Source organism: Ovis aries, chromosome 24 (genome assembly GCF_016772045.2).
Source record: "Ovis aries strain OAR_USU_Benz2616 breed Rambouillet chromosome 24, ARS-UI_Ramb_v3.0, whole genome shotgun sequence".
Taxonomy (NCBI): domain Eukaryota; kingdom Metazoa; phylum Chordata; class Mammalia; order Artiodactyla; family Bovidae; genus Ovis; species Ovis aries.
The window spans coordinates 27,811,021-27,830,941 of record NC_056077.1 but is presented as its reverse complement, the minus strand read 5'-3'; the positions used below and the strand labels follow the sequence as shown (position 1 = coordinate 27,830,941).

Below are 19,921 nucleotides of genomic sequence, written 5' to 3'. Positions count from 1 at the left end.
ATCTGCCTGCAATGTGAGAGACCAAGGTTTGATCCCTGGGTGGGGAAGATCTCCTGGAGGAGGGCGTGGCAACCCACTCCAGTGTTCTTGTGGAGAATTCCCATGGACAGAGGAGCCTGATGGGCTGCAGGCCATGGGGTCACAAAGAGTCAGACACGACTGAGTGACTAAGCACACAAAAATTAAGAAGTGGCATTATAAGCATATTACTTAGAGTTATGAAGATAAATACCAAAATTAACAAAAGCGAATGCAAGCCAGGGGAAGGGGAGGAAAATGAGGAATGATAGGCTTTTTGTAACAAAATATACCTATTTGACTCTTTAGCCCAAAGTTCTTCAAACTTTTCTGAATGTCACCACAGTAAAAAAAAAAAAAAAAAAAAAAAAAACCTGAATTTTACTTTACGACCCAGTACAGACATTCAAGTACTAGAAAGGTTGTAGATCCATGGAATTTCTAATATACTACTGGTTAGCATGAAAACCAGAGAATTCAGGTTTTAAACACGGCATAACTTCCCCAGCAATTTCACTTTTAGGTATTTAACAAAACACATTTAGCACATTTGTGCCAAGAGACACATGCTAGAATATTCACATCCATTCTATTCATAATGACTGAAAACTGGAAATGAGTCAATGGCCAACAATAAGAGAATGGGCAAATAGAACATTTTACAGTCAGTGCAATACCCTTGATGAATCCTAGTAAAATATGTTAAGTGGAATTAGTAGGTTACTGGTATTACATGGTGCTTGTTGATTTTGTTAGGTGTGATAATGGTAATATGGTTATGCTAGGAAATGTCAACAGCTTTTAGAAATGAGTATTAAAGAATGTACAAGTGATTAAATGTAAAATTTTTTAACATCTGAATTGTAGTCTTTATTCAAGTCACATTTACAAATTTATGTCTCCTAATATGACAAGGTGGCTCTTTAACACATGCTCTGCCAATTTATATCAGCAGTAGGAAGGGCTTGGATGAAATGATAAGATGACTAAGATTAAGAGGAAAAGAGAAAGGAAAACATGAGTGATGAAGCAACTGTGGCAGAATCTTGTTCATGGCTGAAGATGGTTGATGGGTACATAGAGATCCACGTTATTTTACTTTGTTTTGTGGGTTTGAAATTTCTGTAACAATGAAATTATTAATAAACAAGCCAGTCTCAGAAAACAAAGTATTTTCATGCTTCTTTTATACATTTCAGAAGCCCAGTAAAGTGAAACTAAAGACATCTGTGATCATTAAAAGAAAAAAAGAGCAAGGAAATTGAAATCACAAATCCAGGCTAGTGGTCCCCTCTGAGAGGCAGGCAGGGGATGGGACAGGGGAGAAGACTCTGTGAGGAAGTTCTTAGAAATAAGCTGTGTTGGGTTAGATGCCAGTTTCACAGGTGCTCAGTTTTTTAAAAATTTTTATTTTTTATTTATTTTTGGCTGACTGGGTCTTTGCTGCTGTGTGTGGACTTTCTCTAGTTGCAGCAAGCGGGGGCTACTCTTTGCTGTGGTGCAAGGACATCATAGTCAACAAAAGAGTTTGAAATGCAGTACTTGGATACAGTCTCAAAAATGACAGAATGATTTCTGTTCATTTCAAAGGCAAACCACTCAGCAGCACAGTACTTCAAGTCTATGCCCTGACCAGTAACACTGAAGAAGCTGAACAGTTCTACGAAGACCTACAGGACCTTCTAGAACTAACACCCAAAAAAAGATGTCCTTTTCATTATAGGGGACTGGAATGCAAAAGTAGGAAGTCAAGAGATACCTGGAGTAACAGGCAAATTTGGCCTTGGAGTACAGAATGAGGCAGGGCAAAGGCTAACAGAGTTTTGCCAAGAGAATGCACTGGTCATAGCAAACACCCTCTTCCAACAACACAAGAGAAGACTCTACACATGGACTCACCAGATGGTCAATACTGAAATCAGATTGATTACATTCTTTGCAGCCAAAAATGGAGAAGCTCTTTACAGTCAGCAAAAACAAGACTGGGAGCTGATTCTGGCTCAGATCAAGAACTCCTTATTGCCAAATTCAGACTTAAATTGAAGAAAGTAGAGAAAACCACTAGGCCATTCAGGTGTGACATAAATCAAATCCTTTACAATTATACAGTGGAAGTGAGAAATAGATTCAAGAGATTAGATCTGATAGAGTGCCTGAAGAACTGTGCATGGAGGTTCGTGACATTGTACAGGAGACAGGGATCAAGACCATCCCCAAGAAAAAGAAATGCAAAAAAGCAAAATGACTGTCTGGGGAGGCCTTACAAATAAATAGCTGTGAAAAGAAGAGAAGCGAAAAGCAAAGGAGAAAAGGAAAGACATACTCATTTGAATGCAGAGCTCCAAAGAATAGCAAGGAGAGATAAGAAAGCCTTCCTCAGTGATCAATGCAAAGAAATATAGGAAAACAATAGAATGGGAAAGACTAGAGATCTCTTCAAGAAAATTAGGGATACCAAGGGAACATCTCATGCAAAGATGGGCTTGATAAAGGACAGAAATGGTATGGACCTAACAGAAGCGGAAGATATTAAGAAGAGGTGGCAAGAATACACAGAAGAACTATACAGAAAGGATCTTCATGATGCAGATAACCACGATGGTGTGATCACTCACCTAGAGCCAGACATCCTGGAATGTGAAGTCAAGTGAGACTTAGGAAGCATCACTACGAACAAAGCTAGTGGAGGTGATGGACTTCCAGTTGACCTATTTAAAATCCTAAAAGATGATGCTGTGAAATTGCTGCACTCAATATGCCAGCAAATTTGGAAAACTCAGCAGTGGCCACAGGACTGGAAAAGGTCAGTTTTCATTCCAATCCCAAAGAAAGGCAATGCCAAAGAATGCTCAAACTATGCACAATTGCATTCATCTCACACACTAGTTAAGTAATGCTCAAAATTCTCCAAGCCAGGCTCCAACAGTACTTGGACCATGAACTTCCAGATGTTCAAGCTGGATTTAGAAAAGGCAGAGGAACCAGAGATCAAATTGCCAACATCGGCTGGATCATGGAAAAAGCAAGAGAGTTCCAGAAAACATCTATTTCTGCTTTATTGACTATGCCAAAGCCTTTAACTGTGTGGATCACAACAAACTGTGGAAAATTCTGAAAGAGATGGGAATACCAGACCACCTGATCTGCCTCTTGAGAAATCTGTATGCAGGTCAAGAAGCAACAGTTAGAACTGGACATGGAACAACAGACTGGTTCCAAATAGGGGAAGAAGTACATCAAGGCTGTATATTGTCACTCTGCTTATTTAACTTCTATGCAGAGCACATCATGAGAAACGCTGGTCTGGAAGAAACACAAGCTGGAATCAAGATTGCTGGGAGAAATATTAATAATCTCAGATATACAGATGACACCACCCTTACGGCAGAAAGCAAAGAAGAACCCTTGATGAAAGTGAAAGAGGAGAGTGAAAAAGTTGGGTTAAAATTCAAGGTTCAGGAAATGAATATCATGGCATCTGGTCCCATCACTTCATGGCAAATAGATGGGGAAACAGTGGAAACAATGATAGACTTTATTTTTTTGTGCTCCAAAATCACTGCAGATGGTGACTGCAGCCATGAAATTAAAAGATGCTTGCTCCTAGGAAGAAAAGTTATGACCACCCTAGACAGCATATTAAAAAGCAGAGACATTATCAACAAAGGTCCATCTAGTCAAAGCTATGGTTTTTCCAGCAGTCATGTATGGATGTGAGAGTTGGACTATAAAGAAAGCTGAGCGCTGAAGAATTGATGCTTTTGAACTGTGGTATTGGAGAAGACTCTTGAGAGTCCCTTGGACTGCAAGAGGATCCAACAAGTCCATCTTAAAGGAGATCAGTCCTGGGTATTCATTGGAAGGACTGATGCTGAAGCTGAAACTCCAATACTTTGGCCACCTCATGCAAAGAACTGACACGTCAGAAAAGACCCTGATGCTGGGAAAGATTGAAGGCAGGAGGAGATGGAGATGACATAGGATGAGATGGTTAGATGGCATCACCGACTCAACGGACATGAGTCTGAGTGAACTCCAGGAGCTGGTGATGGAGAGGGAGGCCTGGCGTGCTGCTGTCCATGGGGTTGCGAAGAGTAGGAGCGACTGTGTGACTGAACTGAACTGACTGAACTGAAGCACTTCTCATCACAGTTGCTTCCCTGGTTGCAGAGCACAGGCTCTAGGCACCAGCTTCAGTAGCTGTGGCTTAGCTGCCCCTCGGCATGTGAGATCTTCCCAGACCAGGGATCGAACCTGCATTGGCAGATAGCCTCTCAACCACTGGGCCACCAGGAAAGTTCCAGTGCTCAGATTTTTTAATAAGTACATAACATGAGACAAGAGGGGTACACATAGACCATTTGATGATAGTGGACTAGTAAAGTGTTGTGCATAATCCAATTTTGTGCACCTGAGGTTTAAAAGCAGTATATGGGACTCACAAATACAGAGACCAAACTAGAGCTTACCAACAGGGAGAGGGAAGGGCAAAGAAGCAAGATAGGGGTATAGGATTAAGAAATATAAACTACTATGTATAAAATGTGTGTCCAAAATAAATAATTTAATTAAATATATGGTTTCTGTGCTGGAGATCTTATACCTGCAAAAGTATAAGTAATGTCTCAGAAAGAATTCTGAAGTGGGAGTTAGGAAAAAGATTTCCCAGTATTTTTTGTTCATTTATTCTAATTCCTTTGGCTAATTCCTGGGAGCTGACTCAGTTTCCTCACCCATAAAATTAGCAATTTGGCCGAATCATTCCTGAAGTGCCTGTTAAGGAAGGAAAGTTGGGACTTCCCTGGCAGTCCAGTGGTTAAGACTCTGTGCTTCCAACTTAGAGGATGTAGGTTTGATCGCTGGTCGGGGAACTAAGATCCCACAAGCTCTGCAGCCAAAAAAAAAAAAAAGAATGAAAGAAAAAAACAAAGACGGAATACTGGACAGAGAAGCAAAAGTACAACAGGTGTCTCTAGCAATAAGTTTCCAGTGCCCCCCAGTAGTGGAAAAACCTCCTCCCATAACACCCTCCCCCAGGGTCCCACCTCCTGATTCCCACCCATCCTCTTTCCAGGACCCTGGATCTGGCCTCCACTTTTCCCTGCTTCCTCACTCTTGGATCACCAGTGACAAGCCTATTCCCCATGTCCCCACACCCAGCATCTGCCCCTCAATCCCTCTTCTCCTCCCAGAAACCCAGTCATTCTGGTCTAGCCTTTAGTCATTCTAGGGAAATTTATTCTGCCTCCAGTTCCTGAAGTCCAGTGCCAGGCTTGATGGTGTGTGAAGCCACCTCCACACTCCCTTCTCCAGGCCTAGATGGTGCTCCCAGGCCCCTAGGTGCAGGCAGGGCCCAAGAGGATGACTTAATCCTCACAGCAGGGGTGACTCAGGCCAAAGGATCAGCCAGGGAGCCTGCTTGGCTGCTGTGTCCCTCCCAGGTCAGTTCCACTTGTCCCCTTGTCCTCTTTCTCTCTCACCCACATCTAGGAACTGAGAATCCTCTAGAAGCCCTTCTGCTGCCTTCACTTTTTTTTTTAATTTATTTAATTGGAGGATAATTACTTTACAATATTGTGATGGTTTTTGCCATACATCAACATGAATTGGCCATAGGTATACATGTGTCCCCTTCTCCTGAACCCCTCTCTCACCTCCCTCCCCACCCCATCCCTCCAGGTTGTCACAGAGCACCGGCTTTGGGTTCCCTGCATCATGCCTCAAACTCCCACTGGCGATCTATTTTACATACAATAATGAATATGTCTCAATACTATTCTCTCAAATCATCCCCCCCTTTCCTTCTCCCACTGAGTCCAGAAGTCTGTTCTTTACATCCGTGTTTCCTTTGCTGCCCTGCATGTAGGATCGTTGGTACCATCTTTCTAGATCCCATATATATGTTAATACACTATTATTTGTCTTTCTCTTTCTGGCTTACTTCACTCTGTATAATAGGCTCTAGGTTCATCCACCTCCTTAGAACTGACTCAAATGTGTTCCTTTTTATAGCTGAGTAACATTCCAGTGGAGCTTCCCAGGTGGCTCAGTAGGTAAAGAATCTGTCTCTAATGCAGGAGACTCAGGAGACACAGGTTCGATCCCTGGGCCGGAAAGATCCCCTGGAGGAGGGCATAGCAACCCACTCCAGTATTCTTACCTAGAGAATCCCAAGAACAGAGGGGCCTGGCAGGCTACAGTTCACAGGGTCGCAAAGAGTCAGACACGACTGAGCACACACACATGCTAAGTCTTAGGACCTCCACTACTTAGTACCTACCCTAGAGAAGCCCTTGCACGTGTGCACAGAGACATATCCACAGATGTTCACAGCAGCACTGTCTGTAATAACAATGGTTAGAGATGAAATACCAGTTAATCAGGGAATGATGAAGTAAGTTAGCACACAGTCACATGGTGGAATACTACACAGCAATCAAAAAGGAGAAGGTTCTTTCTGCACAGGAACGTGGACAAATCTCCTGACTGACTGAACTGAAAAAAAAAAAAGACATTGCGGAATATGCAGAATAATGCGTCATATTCATGTAGAGTATGACATCATTTATATAGACAGAAAGACACTATGTTATATATTATCTGTGGGACACATAAATGCACAGAAAGTCCTAGAAAACTACTCATTAAACTGACAACAGGGATCGTTTCTGATGAGCAGACTGCTGCTGCTGCTGCTAAGTCGCTTCAGTCGCGTCCAACTCTGTGCGACCCCATAGACGGCAGCCCACCAGGCTCCCCCGTCCCTGGGTTTCTCCAGGCAAGAACACTGGAGTGGGTTGCCATTTCCTTCTCCAATGCATGAAAGTGAAAAGTCAAAGTGAAGTCGCTCAGTCATGCCCAACTCTTAGCGACCCCATGGACTGCAGCCCACCAGGTTCCTCCGTCCATGGGATTTTCCAAGCAAGAGCACTGGAGTGGGGTGCCATTGCCTTCTCTGGAGCAGGCTAGTGAGATGCTAGTTGTTATGAGCCCTAATTGTTGTGAGCCTTTATCTAATTTATGAGGATAAATTAGATAAAGGAGATACTGGATATAAACTTATTGAGGGGCTTCTCTGGTGGCTCAGTGTTAAAGAATCCACCTGCCAATGCGGGCGACATGGGTTAAATCCTGGATCTGGGACAGTCCCATACGCCACAGAGCAGCCACACCTGTGCACCATGACTATTGCGCCTGTGCTCTGGAGCCTGGGAGCTGCAGCTGCTGACGCCCGCATGCCCTACAGCCTGTGCTCCACAGCAAGAGAAGGCACTGCTGTGAGAAGCCCGCACACCCCAACTCGAGAGGAGCGAGCCCCTGCTTATCGCACTGCGGAAAAGCCCACACAGCGACGAAGACCCAGCACAGTCAAAAATAAAGAAAACATTTTAAATAAAAATAAAGTTGTTGACACATAACAAGCTCTCAGTAAATGTTTTTATCTGCAGTTCAGCATGGCCCTGGCAGGCGCTAGTTTTCTTGGACACTCAGGAGTCAGGAGGCACCGGAAACCTCTCTGCAGCCAGTTGTGATGAGTTCCCAGGGTCTCCATGAAGGGGAAGAACTCAGGGAGGAGGTTCTGGTCCTTTTCTAGAGGAATCCATCTCTTTGTCCCCATTGCACCTTCCTCTAGCCCCAGGGAGATTCTGGCTGAGCCAGGTGGTCCCCAGCCAACAAGGAACACCCACATGAGGCAGGGTTTCCCATAAACTCGCCCCATGCTGACTGCCTTTGGCTCAGGGACTCCATCTGTCACAGTCAGCCAAGGGCAAGTCACCGGGTCATTCCCCTCAAGGCACACAGCCCAAGCCAGGATAACTTTCCATAGAAAGAACGTGCGAAGACTGTGAAAAGAAGTTCCCTGCTGTAACTCCAACTCAAGGAACAGATGGCTGAGGGCAGCAGCAGAAGAGCGGTGAGACCCTTCCCTGCCCTTCTGCGCAGAGCCCAGTTCCCAGCCAAAGACCAAGTGTGGTAGCGGCACAAAGGTGGGCTCGGGGACACCCAGGGCTCCTCTGAGGGGCACCTCTCTGGAGGAGTCCCCACAACAGTCCCTCCAAACTCCCCTCTCTCCTTCACTCTGGGTCAGACAGGGATCGTGACCTATGGCCCCATTTTCTCTTTCACAGGCATCTTCCCTCAAAACAATCCGGGCACATTGACTCCTGTCTTGGCCTCTGCTTCTCACAGTCCCTTCTTCCTAGAAAGGGCCTAGGACCACTTGGGCACCAACCGCCCTCCGCAGACACCTACGACAGGGATTCAGCTCAGTGGTTGCACATTGTATGAAGGTGCTGAAGTCAAGAGAGAATAAGCACGTTGGTGTTGCGACTTTCCTGGTGGTTGAGAATCTGCCTCCCACTGCAGAGGACACAGGTTCGATCCTTAGTTGGGGAGCTAAGATCCCACAGGCTGCCAAGGACCTAAGCCCATGCACCACAAGTACGGAGCCCAAGTGCCACAAGTACTGAGCCCGAGTGCCACAAGTCCTGAGCCCGAGCACCACAACTAAACACCCCACGTGCTGCAACTAAAATCAGATGCAGCCTAATAAACAAATGAATTTTTTTTAATACTCTGGAGAGTATTGTAGGTGAGTAGGTCAGGGAAGGGAATAAGCCATTCCTAGCTGAGAGTTGTGTAATATGGGGGATGCAGGGACCCCAAGAGTTCAGAGTTCAGTAGGGCCAGAGTGTAGACATATGTGAACAGAAGGCATAAGATGAGGCTGGAGGGGGACTTCCCTGGCAGTCCAGTGGTTTGGACTCTGGACTTTCACTGCAGAGGGCCTGGGGTTCAATCCCTGGTGGGCAAAATAAGATCCCACAAGCCTCCTGCAAGCAACTTGGAATCCTTGGAAGTTTTGACAGCTGAATCACATGACCATACTTGGAATTTTAGAAAAATTTGATGGGTCCATCAAGACTGAAGGCTGGACAGGCAATGAGAAGATTGTCATTGTTTACTTGCTCAGTCTTGTCCAACTCTTCATGACACCATGGAATATAGCCTGCCAGGCTCCTCTGTCCATGGGATTTCCCAAGCAAGAATATTGGAGAGGGTTGCCATTTCCTTCTGCAGGGGATCTTCCTGACCCAGGGATCAAACTCGCAACTCCTGCATAGGCAGGCAGATTCTTTACCCCGAGCCACTGGAGAAGCCCCCATGAAAGGAAGTGAAAGTGTAGTCACTCAGTTGTGTCCAACTCTTTGTGACCCCGTGGACTGCAGCCCACCAGCCTCCTCTGTCCATGGGATTCTCCAGACAAGAATACTGGAATGGGTTACCATTCCCTTCTCCAGGGGATCTTCCCAACCCAGGTATCGAACCCTGTTCTCTAGAACTGCAGACAAAAATTCTTTATCATCTGGGTCACCCATACTGCGTAGCAATACATCAGTCGTCTCCTGACACAGATTTAATTAGGAAGGAGTCAGACTGTAATCGCGTTTATTCACGCTGCTGGACTTGACCATCAACGAATCATCCCTTCACTTAACAGTTTTATTTTCTAACAAGAAAGAGCTTCTCAGATGAATTCTCTCTTGTGTCCCAGAGCCAGGGCGCAACAGGCCTTCCTCTTGGAGACGCAGCCAGGGGCGCACCCCCAGCCAGATCCTTTCTTACCCTACACCTTCCTCTCCCCTCCACCCCCAGAAAATTCCCACACTGGCATCAGTTGCCAGAGGGTCCCAGACCTCATACAGCAGCAGCAGTAGCGACCCCACTGGTGATAGGAAATGGCCCAGGCCTTCATCCTTCCTTAGGATGGGAGGGGCAGCAGTCCCACCTGCCTGAACCCCCAAAGCCTCTCCCTCCAGGGAAGAGGGGCTCCCACTCTTGGCTTCAGTGGTTCTTTTAGACCCAAAGGCCTAAAAACATGTTCACACTTAAGGAAGCAACTCAGGGAGGGAGGGTGATAAGATGGGGGCTTCCTCTCCTTCACAAGCAGCAGGGCCCAGGGCAGGGCTAGCATCAGGCTCTTTCTCTTGGTTGGCAACTGAGGGGATGGTGTCCTCCACACCTGAGACACTCAGTCAACATAATCCGGAGGCAAAGGGCAATAAATGGGGGGTCAGTTTATTCACCCAGCAAAGGCTCTGGCTTCCCAGGTGGCACTAGTGGTGAAGAGCCCGCCTGCCAATGCAGGAGACGCAGGTCCGATCCCTGGGTCAGGAAGATCCCCTGCATGAGGGTGTGGCAACCCACTCCAGTATTCTTGCCTGGAGAATCTCATGGACAGAGGAGCCTGGTGGGCTGCAGCCCACAGGGTTGCAAAGAGTCGGACACAACTGAAGCAGTTTGGCACACAGGCTCTGACAGTTTTTAAATGGCTGTGGCCTGGAGGAATGTATTTTGGGTTTTCTACGCATCATGGCTGACAGCTTTGTGATAAGTCTGTGTAAGAGCAAGCTGACTGAACAGAAGGCCGGCTGAGTTAGCAACGCTTCAGGTGTGATCCAGCTTGTGAGAGGCAGCATCAGCGGCCCCTGAGGACTTGCTAGAAAGGCCCACTTTTGAGCCACCCCTGACCTACTGAACCAGAAATTCTGCCCTCTGGGCTTTAGCCAAGGCATTCCGAGGTGCTCTGAAAAGGTGACCTTGGTGCATATGCTCCAGTTGGAGAATCACCCCAGGGGAAGGCCTCTTGCCGTGGTGAGACCAGACCCGACTTCGGAGGCCCCCCAAGGCAGAAAGGAGCGGGAGGCTTCCGGGCCTCCTGACTCCCACAGAGTTCTCGAGCTCCTCCCCTCCCTCCTCCCCAAGCCCCCTGACCCTTCCTCAATCTCAACTTCTTCCCTGATCGCTGGTGTTTCCAGGTTCGCCAGCTAGAGTTTCTCCACTGACCTGACTTCAGGTCTCCCCTTCCCATCACCACCCCAACCCCTGGCTGGCTGTCCCCTGCACATGCCAACCGCCAACTTCTCAGAATGTTTGGAGTCCCGTCCCCAACCCCCTCCGCCCTGACTTCAACCCCGGCGACCCAGACCAGGCCGGCAGGGCCCCCCACCCCTCCCCGAACCCAACCGCCAGCTCAAGCCTCCGAGCCCGAGCCGGAGCCGCCGCCGACTTCGGGCCCCACGAGCAGCAGCGGCTGCGCATTTTTGCCCTTGTCGTGCCAGCACACGTCGAAGAAGGGGTACACGGGCCCCGGCAGGCGCTCATGGAAGGCGAAGAGCAGCTCCAGCGCGTCGGGGTCGCTGGCGTCGTAGAAGGAGAGGACGCCGTCGCCGAAGCTCAGGTAGATGCCAATGCGCGTGGGCCGCCTCTCCGGGGTGCGCAGCGCGCGCGGTTCCTTGGCTTCGACGTGAGCCTCCAGGATCTTGCCGTCGCGCAGCCCGAGCAGCCAGAGCCCCTGCGAGGGCACCGCGTGCAGCCTGCCGCGGCGACCGGCCTGGGCGCCGATCACGCCCAGCGCCCAGCGCGGCTTGTCGCCCACCTCCACCTCCCAGTAGTGCTCGCCCTCGGAGAGCAGCTGGTGCGTCACCACCGCCACCGCCTTGTCGAACTGGCGGGGGTCCTCTCCGGCTGGCGGCGCCTTTTGCTCCGAGCACTCCACGCGGCGGCCCGAATTGGACAGCACCAGGCTCGGGTGGGCCGTGCTCGGGTCAAAGGTCAGCTCCTGCAGCGCTGCCACCGAAAGGAAGCGAGTCAGACCCCGTGGATGGGCTTCCCTGAGAGCCTTCTCCCAACCCGCCTGTTGGGGGCGCAGCTCCTCTCATCCTCCCAGCATCTCTGGGCAGTGAGCCCCGCCTCGGCTTCCTGACTCGGGCCAAAGGCCACACCTCTCAGGGCTTCAGTTTGTTCAGCTGTAAAATGAGGCCGTAATTCCCTCCTTCCAGGGTTGTGGGGAGGACTAAGTGGATACAAGGCCGTGGCACTCACCATCTAAGGCCTTAGAGCAGGAGATAGTCAGGAAGCCTGGTCCTAAGCTAGTCTCAACCTCACCCGGCTGTGTGACCAAGTCAGGTTTGACCAGTCTCTGGGCCTTAGTCTTCTCTTGGCTAAAGTAGAGGTCCCTCCATTCCCCCCAGTGAGGCCGGGTATATATCTGCTGGAGCTCTAGCTCCCCAATGGGCTCTAGCTCTTGCAGAGAAAAAGCCCTTGGGTCTCCCAGGCCAGAGGCCAGAGTCAGTGTCTGACCCCAGGGTTCCAGCTCCGCAGGTCCTCAGCTCCCAGTGAGCAGGGCGTATCATCCCCACTTGTGGGGCACAGCAGGGGCAGGGCAGATCCATGGGTCTTGCAGGGATCAGACCCAGGCCCCAGCTTCCCCTGCTGCTGGCAGCAGCATTCTTTCAGTAAGCAGGACTTACTGTCAGGACTTCCCTGGTGGTCCAGTGGCTAAGACTCTGCACTCCCAATGCAGGGTGCCTGAGATTTGATCCCTGGTTGGAGAACTAAATCCCACAGCCAGGAACTAAAGACTCCACGTGCCACAGTGAAGATGGAAGAGCCTTTATGCCCAACTAAGATCCAGTGGCACGGCCGAAAAAAAAACCAGTGCCCTCTCCATGTCAGTCAGCCACCCGAAAACCCCATGCGCTTTAAAGGCCTTCTCTGAGCACAGGTTACAAGAGTGCTAACCCCGAGGGAAAGGGGCAGTGGGCACCTTCTAGGGTGATCTCCCCAGTTGGGATTGAGAGGCCTCTCTATATGTGGCTGGGGCCTCCCATCAACCACAGCATCACAAGCACAAACCCAGGGTGGGCCCCTCCCCTCCCAGTACCTGGCATCAGAGCCCGGAACATCTTCCTCCACACCTGGAATTTGAAGTCATCTGAGATGATGGGCAGCTGGATGTCCAGACGGGCAGGTGGTGGTGACTCTGCCAGGATCTTCTGCAGCCTGGGGGTGGGGAGAGGGGAGGAAGGGTCAGTGAAGGGACTCCCTGGAAGAGGCACAGAGTAGGAGGAGGGCAAGGGGCAGTAGCTAGAAGACAGGAGGAAGGAGCTGTGGTCAAGTTCCAGGATGTGCCCCTCCCCCATCATACCCTGGTTTAAAGCTCTTCTGTTTTCATTTGTTTGGAAAGATAAAAAAGGTGTGGAGATGGATGGTGGTGATAGTTACACAGCAATGTGAATGTGCTTAATGCCACTGAACTTAAAATGTACCCTAAAAAAAAAAAAAAAGGTTAAAATGGGGAATTTCCTGGCAGCCCAGTGGTTAAGACTCTGCCCTTTCACTGCTGATCCCTGGTCAGGAAACTAAGATCCTGGAAGCCACACAGTGAGTCCAAAAAAAAAAAAAAAAAGGTTAAAATGGTAAATTTTACGTTATATTTTGTTGTTTTTATTGTTTAGTCTCTAAGTCATGTCCAACTCCTTTGTGAGCCCATGGACTGTAGAAGACCAAACCAGGCAATCCTAAAGGAAATCAGTCCTAAATATTCATTGGAAGGACTGATGCTGAAGCTGAAACTCCAACACTTTGGCTACCTGATGCAAAGAACTGATTCATTGGGAAAAAAACACTGATGCTGGGAAAGATTGAAGGCAGGAGGAGAAGGGGATGACAGAGGATGAGATGGTTGGATGGCATCACTGACTCAATGGACATGAGTTTGAACAAGCTCCAGGAGTTGGTGATAGACAGGGAAGCCTGGCTTGCTGCAGTCCCTGGGGTCACAAAGATGGACACAACTGAGCAACTGAATTGAACTGGGGTAGGGTTAGGGTTAGTCCATGGGATTTTCCAGGCAAGAATACTGGAGTGAGTTGCCATTTCCTCCTCCAGGGGATCTTCCTGACCCAGGGATTGAACCCATGTCTCCTGCATTGGCAAGCAGATTCTTTACCACTAAGCCACCAGGGAAGCCCATGTATATTTTACCAGTATTTTTTCAAAGCCTTCTCTTGGGATAAGGTCCAGCTCCTCCCCTCTTCACAGTTTGGCCCCCTCCAGCCACACCAGTTTCATCTTCACTTCCTCTTAGCAGTCTGCACTTGCTGTTCCCTCTGCCTCCAATGCTCTTCCACCAACTCTTTACTTGCATGCTATGTCGCTTCAGCCATGTCTGACTTTTTGCAACCCTATGGACAGTAGCCCACCAGCCTCCTCTGTCCATGGGATTCTCTAGGCAAGAATATTGGAGTGGGTTGCCATTCCCTCTTCCAGGGGATCTTTCCAACCCAGGGATCAAATCCACGTCTGACGGGTTCTTTACCGCCAGCACCACCTGGGAAGCCTGTTCACTCCTTCAGCATCCACCTCTAACGTGCATACCTTTGGAAAGCCTGGCCCCGCCACCACCCCCAATCCCACCCCCACCCCTCAACAGCAGCACTGAGTGATGCCTGCCCACATCTGTCTCCAGCAGTGGTCTGGGAGGTCCCTGAGGAGAAAGACAGGTCAAGTTCATATCCGCACAAAGTGCAGGGGAGTCCCAGTGGACTGAATGGGAGGAGAGGGTGAACCAGCCAGTGTCCCTGGCAGACAAGGGCAAGATGGGAAAGGGGGCAGGGCCAGGTTGATCTCACCTGCTGGTCACCAGGCAGTATTTCTGGAATGAGAGAAAGAGAGAATGGAGGTGAGCAGGCAGGGGGGACACTGGGGGCTTCTGAGGCTGGGGCAGAACACAGAAATGCTGGGTGCGGGGTCAGGAAGAATCAGAAAAGACAAAAGAAACCCAGAATTAAAGGCCACCCCTAGCCCTTTACTGTGGCGTGAATTAGAAAAAATACACCCTTCCTCAAGAAACTAATTCCACCTGATAAAAAAGTGTCCTAATAAAAATGAAGACCTGCAAAGTCTCTGATACAAATGATGCCCCCTTAGATACAGCGTCCTTGGGCAGTGCCCCACCTAAACATCCAGAAGGGTCATCCTGGGGCTCACCCCTCCTTGGTGTGTGACGCTGGCTCATCCTTGCCTGTCTCTGTACCTCGGGCTCCCTATGTGACAACGGAATGAGGTCTCCAAAGCCTAAACCCTGGCTGAGGGGCAGAGGGAAGCCATCCAATGCTCACCATGAGGAACTCTGTCTGTGGCTTGTCTGCCACCTCCTCCAGCACCTTCTCCATCTGCCGCAGCTGTTCCAGGTAAGAGTTCAGGCTCCCCAGCTCCCGCCGCAAGGCGACCCCTGCCTCACCCCGCACTCGCTCAGCTTCACGGTCCAAGGAGCCCTCCAGGGCAGCCAAGAACAAACGCATCTTGCCCAGTTGTTCGCCCACTGCCCCCCTGAACTGACGCACCGTCTCCTAGGGGGGCAGACAGGAAAGAGCATTTGGCTGGGGACCCCCAGCCTGGACCCCCAGTCCCTGGGCTCTGCTGGGACGAGTCCCTCACCTCCACTTCCAGCAGCTGATGCTCCAGCAGGGCCACACTCTTCTCCTTCCGCATACAAGCCTCCTGCAGCTGTATCTTCTGCTGTGGGAGCTGCGTCTGGTGGGGGGAGGGCAGATATAAAGAAGTGATGCGACCGCCCACCTCCCCCACCAAACCCACACCTCCCCACCTTAACCCGCCCCCTCTGGCTCAGCCTCAATGCCAGCTCCTCTTCCAGCCAGGCTGGCAACTTATCATGCCCCAAACACATTTGCTGGTCTCAAGCACTTGCCAGTACCAGTTCTGAGATCTGGAATGTCCCCCCTTCCCATTGTCTATCTCCATTAAGTCCTCCCCAGCCTTGTCTTTCCTGATTGCATCCCCCCAGCAGGCAGCCCTTCAGCATAGATCTTTGGGAAGACAATTATCACAGATGTAGTTGGTTTCCTCCCCCGGAGAGGTAAGGGCTTGGCACATAGCAGGTTTCAGGGGGTAGTGGAGGATGTGTACAAGAGACAGGCAGCCTCCTCCTATTCCTGCCCTTCACCCTATACCTAAAAGCAGAATCTTAGCAAAACCTTCTAACCGGCCTCCCTGCACACTTGTAGGCTCTGAGGGTAGTAGTGTAGTGTGAGTTGCTCAGTCGTGTCTGTCTCTTTGTGACCCCATGGACCCACCAGGCTCCTCTGTCCATTAGATTCTCCAGGCAAGAATACTGGAGCCATTCTCTTCTCCAGGAGTTCTTCCCAACCCAGGGATCAAACCCAGGTCTCCTGTATTGCAGGCGGATTCTTTACTGTTTGAGCCACCAAACAGGATTTCCCTGGTTCTGAGGGTAGGCAATTGAATAAAAATGTCTTCTGGGACTTCCCTGGCAGTCCAGTGGTTAAGACTGTGAGCTGCCAATGCAGGGGGCATAGGTTCTATCCCTGGTTGAGGAACTAAGATCCCACAGGCAGTGCAGCATGGCCAAACGCTTAAAAACAATGTCTTCTGCATGGACAAACCAAACAAACCTGTGGGCCAGCTCCTACTCTAGGTCTGTCTGTTTGGGATCCTGAAATGCAGGCATAGGGGAGTTCCTAATACCTGCAGCCAAAGCCAGCTTGCTGGGAGGTGCATGGCCCTGAAATCAGACTGTTCCAGTCCTGTTGCCCTGACTTCCAACCTCAATTTTCCACTTTTGCAGAATGGGAACGGTTATCCCCCACCTACCTTACCTATGGTTTTGGGGACAAATTGGCAGCCTCCTCCCCACCTTCCCTAAAGGAAACTAGGAGACCCTCTAAGTACTGTTGGCTGTGAGTCCCCACCGAAATTGGACCATGGGCTACTGCGGCCGGCTGCCAGGTCAGTCTCCTTCCCCAGACATCTCCCAGGGCCACAGCCCTGTCTGCTGTTGGGCAGGGTAGCCCTGGAGGCTCTCAGCCATCTGAGGTGAGATGAGCCATCATCATGGGTGACAGAGCTGAGCCATGGGGACCAAGCACGATGGCACCGTAGAGGCTAGGGGCTGAACAGAGAAGGCTCTTGGAACATCCCATGGTGAGGAGGTGTGGGGAGCAGTGCTTGACACAGTGCATGATGGGTCTCACCAACAGGCTGGTGTCCTTCTACTCCGAGGCAAGCAGGAGGAGGCCACATGACTTTGGGGGTTGTGAGTCCCCTGATGCCCAGCAGATCCCATCCAATCACTCTTGAGTCTTGGCACGTATTCTCTGGACCAACCCATCTTCCTCCCCAAGGACCCAGGTGTTCTGCTTTACCCCAGGTTTCTTGTCCATCATGTGGCTCAGATGATAAAGAATCTGCCTGCAACGTGGAAGTCGTGGGTTCGATCCCTAGGTTGAGAAGATTCCCTGGAGAAGGAAATGGCAACCCGCTCCAGTATTCTTGCCTGGAGAATTCCATGGACAGAGGAGGCTGGCAGGCTACTGTCTATGGGGTCACAAAGAGTCAGACACACTTTCACTTTTCCCCCTCCTTCCAGGAATCTCTACTTCAGACCTCCAGCTACCTCCTCCCTGGGGCTTAGAGTGGACTGATGCAGACTCTGAAAGACTGTATCCTAACCCGCCTGCCCCTTTGAGCCTTCTGGGCTCCCTGGTGCCCCGTTCCACTTCATGGACTCTCTTCTCTTTTTGCAGATAAAGATGGTTGAGGATAGGCATTCTGGGGTCACCAGCAGAGGGGAGCCTGGGTTGGGTGGGCTCCTGGGAGGAGGAGCCTCCTGCAGTGGGCTAGGGGACTACAAGCCAGCACCCCAAGGGACTGGCAAGGCTGGAGGGGGAGGGATGGTGAGGCTGGGCCCCTGGAGGATTTGGGGGGCCTAAGGGCGGGGTCTACCCCATCTAGAACTCTGGAGACCAAGGAGAAGTGTCTTGCAACGCTGAATTTATGGGCAAAGATTACCCGCCCCCGACTCTCAACAGCTGCCTGAAGAGAGTGGCAGCTTCTCCATCGCAGAGACGGTGGACTGCTCCAAGCCTCCGGACCCCGCCTCCACCAAGCCCTGCACCTGTCGTTTATTCTTCCAACAACCCTATAAATGGCTTCATGACATATCTCCCTGGGCCCGTGTATACACATACACTCCTGTAGCTCTACACGCGTGTGATCTGCCACACGTACGCCAGGCGAGCCAGCGTGTGCCTGCGTCTCCATTTGCCAGTGTCTGGGCATCCGCAGAGATGGCAAACCCTAGGGGGCGCGCACAACTGTGTGTGGAGGCTGGAGGCGTTCGGAACTTCCAGCTCCAACACAAAAACAGCCTGCACTTGGGTCTCGGTACCAACTCGGGGCTGTGCACAGAGTTGCCCGCGCAGGCGTGCCTTGGCCTCCCAGGTCCCTTTGGGTGAGGCTCCATCTGGTAACTGTCAGGTCATTACAAGCTTGGCAGCTCCAGGGGAGCAGGAGCGGGGCGGTCCCGGACAGCGAGGCCCCTCTTATCCAGGGCTACGCCCAGCAGCCGAGCCTGTTCGCGTGGGCCGCGGGCACCGACCCTGTCCTCCGCTAGGGCCCCAGCGAGGCAGACTCCGCTCTGCTGCTGCGCTCCTCTCGCATCCCCGCGTGCGCTCCAGTGGCCGCGCTGGTCTCGCCGAGGCCGGTCTCCGAGCGCTTCTTCCAGGCTCTGGTCTCCGTCAGGCTCCGCCTTCAGCTCATCTTCCCTAGACGCCCCGCCCCGCCCGCGTCCCTGGCATCTCCAGGCGCCCCGGGCCCTGAAGTTGAGGTCGGATAGTCCCGACCCCGACCGGTCCAACCATCCCATCCGACCCCGACCCCCGCCGGAGGGGCCCGCACCTTGAGGCGCGCGTGGGCTTCGGCGGCCGGCAGCAGGCGGTGGCCGCGGTGAGAGCCGAGCGAGGCGCACACGCCGCACACGAGCACGCGGTCCTGCTCGCAGTAGATGCTCAGCGGGTCCAGGTGCTCCTCGCAGTGGCCCTGCGGCACCTGCGCCAGCCCCTCCACCAGACGCGCCAGCTGCAGGTTGGTGCTGAGCGCCTGCGGCCGCGTGGGGGCCTGGCAGCTCGGGCAGAGCACCGTGCCGTCCTCCGCCGGCTCCCCGGCCACGCGGCTCAGGCAGGCGCGACAGAAGCTGTGGCCACACTCGGCCGTTACGGGCGCGTTGAACAGCTGCAGACACAGCGGGCAGGACAGCTCCTGGTGCAGGAGGCCGGGCGCGGCCGACATGGCGGGCCTGCATGGAGGAGGGGTCCGTCAGGGAGGCGAGACCGGGCCCAACCTCCAGAGGCCTCTCAACCCACACAGAAAGGGACTCTGGCTCAGGCCAAGGGAGAAAGGGAGACTCCCTTTCAGGCCCAAAGGCAACCTCAACTGGTTTATCTGTCCCAGCCCACCCCACCCAAATAGCCCCTGTCAGGGACCTGGCTCAACCCCCCTTCCTCAACTTGAGGCTGGCTTTCAAACCCTGTCCTACCCCCAAGTGTCCTTCCCCTGACTTGGCCCCTGGCCTCAGCCCCAATCCCAAATCCTCCAGAGTCCCTGCCCTCTCCTCTTCTCTCACCTCTCCAGGACTCGCAGCAAGCCCCTGTCCCCCTGTCCCTCCCCTTCCCCTTATCCCCAGCCACCATCCCCCACCAGGACCCCTGGACTCACAGGTCTGGCTGGAGATCTTGGCTAAAAAGAGACTCCCAAGAGGCCCAGTCAAGGTCAAGCCTAACTGTAGGTGGCTCAGAGCTGTGTCTCAAGAGAAGCAAGCACCAAGCTCAGAGCAAGGTCGTGGGACACCACGGGTGATGGGCGCCGCACGGTGAAGAGCAGACAGACCCTCCCAGGCTGAGCCCTGGCCCCAGGACTATATATAGGTTGCCCAGCCTATCCCCTCACATCACTTCTGGAAACTGCTCTAAAAGTGAGGACTGAGCAGTCAGCGGACAAGCGTCACATGGCAAAGCCACCTGTTGTGGCCCATCACACTCTGCTGTCCCCTGCCCAGCCTGGAGCCAGAACTCAGAGCTAGCAGAGAGACAGGGCCTCTGAAACCACGGAAAAGACAGAAACCTGATTGGCAGGAGTCTCCGCTTTCTCCCCAACCTCACCGTTTCCAGCCTCCCCTGTTGCCTGCCTGTGGCCCCTCCCCAGCTTATCACCCACTGATTCCCCAAACTTAAGGCACAAA

General features: G+C 51.6%; 1 protein-coding gene across 1 annotated transcript; it reads right to left on the bottom strand.

The window, feature by feature from the left end:
- Positions 1-863: 863 nt before the first annotated feature.
- On the bottom strand, positions 864-19,573 carry TRIM72 (tripartite motif containing 72). Its single transcript, XM_042239955.2, has 7 exons — positions 19,399-19,573; positions 18,583-18,979; positions 15,304-15,399; positions 14,985-15,215; positions 14,496-14,518; positions 12,746-12,864; positions 864-11,649 (listed from the first exon to the last, which is right to left on the bottom strand). The coding sequence occupies exons 2-7, from the start codon at positions 18,970-18,972 to the stop codon at positions 11,054-11,056; spliced, it is 1,455 nt and encodes a 484-aa protein (XP_042095889.1). The 5' UTR covers positions 18,973-18,979; positions 19,399-19,573; the 3' UTR covers positions 864-11,053.
- Positions 19,574-19,921: the final 348 nt, after the last annotated feature.